At 45.0% G+C, this 6,695-nt stretch overlaps 2 protein-coding genes across 4 annotated transcripts in view; one reads left to right on the top strand and one right to left on the bottom strand.

Moving 5' to 3' along the window:
• ube2e1 (ubiquitin-conjugating enzyme E2E 1) overlaps positions 1–1,027 on the top strand; it is a 3,415-nt gene extending 2,388 nt beyond the window's left edge. The window contains exons 5-6 of the mRNA XM_068332587.1: positions 144–291; positions 480–1,027. Coding sequence (XP_068188688.1) covers positions 144–291; positions 480–577 — 246 coding nt within the window. The 3' untranslated portion in view covers positions 578–1,027. The remainder of the gene's footprint in view (positions 1–143; positions 292–479) is intronic.
• A 676-nt stretch (positions 1,028–1,703) lies between these two features.
• nkiras1 (NFKB inhibitor interacting Ras-like 1) lies at positions 1,704–4,605 on the bottom strand. 3 transcript variants are annotated; one of them, XM_068332576.1, is made up of 3 exons: positions 4,189–4,605; positions 3,839–4,080; positions 1,704–3,127 (listed from the first exon to the last, which is right to left on the bottom strand). In XM_068332576.1, exons 1-3 carry the CDS (start codon positions 4,304–4,306, stop codon positions 2,885–2,887), a joined length of 603 nt encoding a protein of 200 aa, XP_068188677.1. In that variant the 5' UTR covers positions 4,307–4,605; the 3' UTR covers positions 1,704–2,884. The 3 variants fall into 3 exon arrangements, with proteins under 3 accessions (XP_068188677.1, XP_068188678.1, XP_068188676.1); XM_068332577.1 differs by having other exon boundaries at positions 4,213–4,605; XM_068332575.1 differs by having other exon boundaries at positions 3,839–4,605.
• Between the last annotated feature and the right edge of the window lie 2,090 nt (positions 4,606–6,695).

Here is a 6,695-nt window from a genome sequence, read left to right as displayed (position 1 = left end):
TCTGTCACCTGTCTGTCTCTCACCTGTCTGTCTCTCACCTGTCTGTCTGTCACCTGTCTGTCTCTCACCTGTCTGTCTGTCACCTGTCTGTCTCTCACCTGTCTGTCTGTCACCTGTCTGTCTGTCACCTGTCTGTCTCTCAGGTGTCGTTCCGCACCAGGATCTATCACTGTAACATCAACAGTCAGGGTGTGATCTGTCTGGACATCCTGAAGGACAACTGGAGCCCCGCCCTCACCATCAGCAAGGTGTTACTGTCCATCTGCTCCCTGCTGACCGACTGTAACCCAGGTACACACACACACACACACACACACACACACACACAGCCGACCCGCTGCTTGGAAGCATTGTAGTGTTTGTTTTGTTAACAGGATGTTATTGTTGTTGTTTTTTTGTTGTTTACATTATGTTGTTGTTTACATTGTGTTGTTGTTTACATTGTGTTGTTGTTTACATTGTGTTGTTGTTGTTTACAGCCGACCCGCTGGTTGGAAGCATCGCCACTCAGTTCCTGACCAACAGAGCAGAACACGACAGGATAGCCAAACAGTGGACCAAACGCTACGCCACATAGACAAGCCCCGCCCCCTGGACCCCGCCCCCAACACAACTCCCTATGAGACCTCGAGAAGCACACCCACCTTCCTCTAGCCCCACCCCCAGCCCCGCCCCAGCCCCGCCCCCAACAACGGAAACAAACTGTTCTTTGTTCTGTTGACTTGAGGCTTCTTTTTCTACAGATTTTATGGGATGGATTTTCCTCCTGAATGTTGATGGTCATGAAAAGCTTTAATACTGTTGTTGTTGTTTTGTCCTTGTTGTTGTTGTTTACACGTGAAGGGGCGTGTCTTTTCATGTGTTCTGAGTGAGTGCATTCAGCTCGTTGGTGTTAGTGCATGGCATCAGGTAAGTGTTGATGCAGTGCGGCCCCCAGGTGTGGCCCCCCAGGTGTGGACCCCGCTGCTGGTTCGCTGTACATTTAGCGCCTTGTGAGAAGTTCTAATTAAACACTGGCTGTAACGACTGTGACCGCGTCGCCCCTTAATGCACCGCGGTGTGTTTACGGTCCAGGAAGTAGACCCGTACCTCCGGTTTTTATTTTGATAATTTAGTTTTTATAATTTCATTAGAGATCAGCTGATCCACATCAGCTGATTGTAGCTCCGCCTCTTCCTCCTGACTGCTCACACATCATACAAAGACAACTGGAATCTCCCATCGTTACCTGAACACAGCGCTGCTCTAAAAGTCACCATTATCTAAATATTTTATTTGAAAACCGAATATTATTGTAATTTTTTCCTGAAAATTTTGAGAAACATGACTGGTAGTTTTAATGATGATGATGATAGCGTCATGACGTCACCTACTGGACCAATACAGTACTGGCAAACAAAGTGTCCAACTGGAGCCTTTTATTTTGTAGGAGCCCACCGGATGCACTTTCCCTCCATAGTGCCGGTGGCTGACAGGATCGCCGTTTAAACCGGTTCAATGGAGGAATGGTGCTGCGTTCAGGACACGTCGGAATTTTGAAGTTTAGGTAAAAGTTTATTTTGAAAAATACTTTCTGGTTAAGGCTGAACCAATCATATTTGCCATCTGAAACCTAATGACGTCACGCGGTGTTAATGATTTTCACAAATCATACGTGAGTGGTGGTGTGATGTTCGTGTGTCAATTACAAAACGACTCCACGCTCAAACAGGAAGACGCTACGTTTTATTGAGTAATATCAGGACGGGTTCTGGTTTCTCCCAGCAGCACACGAACACATCATTCACATAGGCTCTGCAGGAAGTGGCTCAATCACGTGACAAAAATAAATTAGTTACAAAATAAATATTTTCTCTCAACAATATTAGAAAAGCAAAGCAGCATCAGCCAATAGCTCTGGAGGGCGGGGTTAACATGGAGCCATGCCGCATTCAAGTCAGATGGGAAATAACAATTTTCTCTAAATACTCTTCATGCTTCAACAGTTACACTGTTAGACTATCTCTTCACAGCAGCTGGTTAATATTTGAATTTAAAGTTAACAGAAATACTAGTCTGAGTTCTGAACCATTTCTATCTTCAACTAAAAAAAAAATTTGTTTCGCTAATGCTAGTAAGAAGCACAGCTAACAGCCTTTTTGTATAGATTTTTCAGTTTATGATGCTACCAAAATAGCTAAGCTTAATGGGAAGCTATCACCTGCAGTGTTTTTATTGTTACAGAATTTGTACCTAAGCATGGCTACATTAGCTTAGCATTAGGTTGGCATATTTTACAGTCAAACAAATCATTTCTAGATTAAGCTGGCTAGATGACATTAGCATAACGTGATTGCTACATTTTTTGTGTTTATACAGTTTCTTCTTTTCAGGATTAAGTCATTATGTCATATAGCTTAACTTAGCATAACGCTAGCTACTGCAGTGATTGTATTCACAGATTTTTCACCTCAGAGTGGCACCATGGTAGCTTAGCTTGTTGTAAAACTAATTACAACAGTTTTGGATTTTGCACAGCTCCTTCACTTCAGGGCGGAGCACAGCTAGGTTAAATTAGCATCAAGTTAACAAACAACATCTGTTGATTTTTTTTTACATGCATTTAATTTCTACTTTGGATTAGTTAAAATAATTTATTTGCATTGACTCATAAAAAGTCACTTAACATAAACATACACTTCTTTGTGACGTCAAGTTATCCCCAAAGTAGAAAACACGACTGTGTGAGGTGCACTTGAACGCACCACGGAATGGAGGTCAATGTTCTGTTTGTGTTTGAAACTGAAAGGTGTGGCTCCTGCTCTTCATGCTAAGCTAGGCTAACCCCTGGAGCTCCATCAGTCACATGAGGGGAAGCAGCCTCCTAATTGGTCGCAGCGCTGCATCACATGTCGTTGGCTGGCGTGCCCTTGCTCTTGCGGCCTGGCAGCGGGAAGGCAGACTTGCTCTGCGGCTGGGTGAGGCGGCTGGTCAGCTGCGTGAACGGCTCGATCAGCGTGGTGCGTTCAGTGACGCTCACCTCCCACAGCTTCACCTTCTCGCCTCGCGCCCACTGCTGTGCCACTTCCGGGTCCACCTGCCGCCGGTCCCTCAGGTCAGTCTTGTTCCCTAGAACGATGATGGTCACCTGGAGACCAGAGACACACCGGAAACGACACGATTAAAGATTTAAAGGGACAGTACACTGTAAAAAATGGTTCCGTTTTGGGTGAACTGTTCCTTTAAACAATATTGAAGCAACTAAATTATTCAAATTCAATTAATTTCATTCAAATCAATTTATTCAATTCCATAACTATTAGTCCCCAAGGGGCATTTGAAAGCACATAGAGCAGAATTGGTGTAAAAGTGCAAACAAACAGCGTAAATAAACAAACATAAATAAGAAATAATATTAATATAAATACAATGTTTATGTTAAATAATAATTCAAAACCTAGTTAGTTCCAAACATAATGAGTTAGTTCAAAACTTCATCAGTAGTTTAGAACCTACTTTGTTCAAAATTTAATTAGTTCAGAAACTACTTAGTTATTTCAAAACTTAATTTAAAAACCTAGTTCATAAACTAATTAATTTAAAACATAGTTTAAAACTTAGTGAGTTCGTTCAAAACCGAGTTAGTTCCAAAGCTATTTAGGGTTTTAAACTAATTAGTTTGTTCAAAAATTAGTTTAAAAACCTAGTTACTTCAAAACTTAGGTAGTTTAAAAAAGTTATTCTGTAAATATGTGTTGTAAATAAAGTTTTTTTAAAGGTTAAATGTTTACTAATCCTCGTCTGGACACAAACAGAAGTCTAGTGACGTCACTGCTCCCACAGGAGGGCGGGGCCCTACCTCTTTCTTGTCTCGCGACTTGTCGATCTCCTTCTTCAGGGTGTCCACCCTGCGGAAGGACTCCGCGCTGTCCACGCTGTACACCAGCACGAATCCGTCCGCCACCGACAAGTAGTGCCGCGGGAGCTCGAGCCCCTCGTGGAGGCCCCGCGTGTCGTAGAGCCGCAGCTGCTCGCGCGAGCCGCGGTCCGTCTCCACGGAGGCCACGTACACGTCCTCCTGGGTCTCCGCGGCCTCCGCGCCTGGAACACGGACACGGGTCACACACAGCCCCGGGAGGGCGTCCCGGTGGGGCCGGAACCCGGTGCATACACACCGTCCCGCCCCGGGAGGGGTGTCCCGGTACTTACCGACACTGTGGTCCCGGTACTTACCGACACTGTGGGTCCCGTACAGCAGCTGCTCCAGGATGGCGGTCTTCCCGACCGCAGCCTGACCGCACACCACAACTTTACAACCTTTCCCCATCTCGAACTCAATATGACATATGACGTCACATTACCGGCAAACAGAGTCGGTTTGCAAGCTGTAAAACATCTAAAACAACTTTATTGACAGCCTCGCAGTGACAGCGAGCCGTTAGCCTAGCTAGCTAGCTGACAGGAGCCGGTACTTCCGCCCCACTTAAACAGTCCAGACGGCTGGTGGTTGTTTACTGCTACATCCGGGTCCTTATGACGTCACTCAGGTGGACGTCGGACTCTCAGCGGAGCCACTAACGTCGGAACAGCCGGAGGTGCCATCCTCCCCCTGCTGCAGGGCTTATTCTGCCACTGCGCCTGCGCGGCTGGTGCATGACGTCAGAAACATGGCGGACGAGACGGAAGTTTGGAGTTGATGTAAATTCACGCTAGAAAGTTTGTTTGTACACAATCTATAACACGTTTTATGAAGTTATGAAGTTAAATTATTTTTAAATATCCTTAATTTAATAACGCTTCAAACACTACTTACGATAATAATAATAATAACAAAAAATAACAAAAATATATAAACTATATATAAAATATATAAACTAAAATTAATAGAATAGACAAACTCTTGGACTAGTTTACGTGATAAAAGTCAAACAAAGGAAAGAACAAAGTTTAACAGAAATTTACGAGTCAAATAAATACAAGATGCAATAACATTGTAAACACCTTCCAATTTATTTAAATTTCAATTATTATTGTTTCTAAACTATCAAATCATATTCATAAAAAACAGATTTTGAATTTTTTTTTTGAAATTTGAAACAGCAAAACGACACATTAGGGGTGAGAGCAGGGAACCCAACAAACACACGCACACACACACACACACACACACACACACACACACACGTGGATGGCCGGAACACACTGATAAACTGTAAAAACAGAAACCAACAGTGACGACTGAGACAAATGTTTATCTGTGTGTCGAACTGAAGAAGTCTCTTGGATGAGAGACGAAACGTCTTCAAGAACTTTCTTACGTCCAGTGGATGGACTCACCAGCTTTTGGATGTCTGTCTTTAGTTTATCTTTATGACGTCATTTGCAGGATGTCCCCACCTGCTGGTCAGACACGCGCACTGCAGCTCGTGAACAGGTTGAAGCTCATTGGTTCATTGAGTTCTGCCTGACTTCCTGCTGCTGATCAGCTGCAGGTGTGTTGCGTTAGGAACAGGTGGGGGCTGGAGGCCCCAGGAGTGGGACCCCCCCCCGGGTTCTGGTCCCGAAGGGGAGGGATCAGCGACCGGGACAGATTCCAGGAGGATAACACCTGTCCACGCTCACCTGAGGGGAGTCAGGTCGGGATAAAGAGACCGTGGGTGACGTCCCACCGGTCCGGTCTCACGGTGAGTGTGTTTGAACAGCGGGGGGCGGGGCTTCAGGGGGCGGGGCTACAATATGGAATCAACAGTTTGATCATTGATCAGTGGGTCAGGCTTTTGATTGTCGGTGTATCGACATGCAGTTTACTGATAATGAGAATATCATTATCATGAGTGTGTGTGTGTGTGTGTGTGTGTGTGTGTGTGTGTGTGTGTGTGTGTGTGTGTGTGTGTGTGTGTGTGTGTGTGTGTGTGTGTGTGACGACTGTTTCCTTTTATCATAAGTTTTAATCCTGAATTTCTTTCTGTGTTTTATTTCTTGTCTTGATTTTTTCTGGGTCATGATGATGATGATGATGAAGATGATGATGAAGGTGGAATCATGTGACCTCTCCGAGCCCGTCTGATTGGACGTTGTCTAAACGGTCCCTGTAACCTGTTGATGATGGATTGATGTTCCAAACATCACGACAGCGAGGACCTGATATCCACACCCGCCTGGGGGTCCGGTTTCACCCGTCCATCATCGTCGCCCCCCCCCCCTCCACCAGCGAGGTCCTGTTTGTCAGCAGGGTTAAAACCACTGAACACATCTCCAGAGGACGGGTCCGGTTCCAGAACAGACCCCCCCTGGAGCTGGTAGCGATGAGAGCCGCTGAGGTATTCCTGTCGGCCCGGCGACGCGCCATCGCTGAGGTCACCGGCTAATATTAGCTTAGCATCAGAACCACATCAGCACATCATAAAATAAACGCAGTGAAGACGTTACCCGGGAGGGTGATGTCCCCCCCAGGTCCAAATATGGACCGGGGGGAGTTATTACGATTGTTATTGTTGTTGTTATAATAATAACAACAACAATAATAACAATAATAATAAAAATAATGTAAGGAAATGTTTTCTTTATAGTTCTATAGTTGTCATGTTCTATAGGTCAGACCTGTGGGTGCCGTCTGGTTTTCTGAACCCTCTTCCTGTGTTTTCATGTTGTTATTTACACCCGTCTGGTTTTTATTAGCCTGGTCAGAGGGTTAGCATTCTGCGGTCTGTCACCGC

Source organism: Antennarius striatus, chromosome 14 (genome assembly GCF_040054535.1).
Source record: "Antennarius striatus isolate MH-2024 chromosome 14, ASM4005453v1, whole genome shotgun sequence".
In the NCBI taxonomy this organism is placed as follows: domain Eukaryota; kingdom Metazoa; phylum Chordata; class Actinopteri; order Lophiiformes; family Antennariidae; genus Antennarius; species Antennarius striatus.
This window is presented reverse-complemented; position numbering and strand designations above follow the sequence as displayed.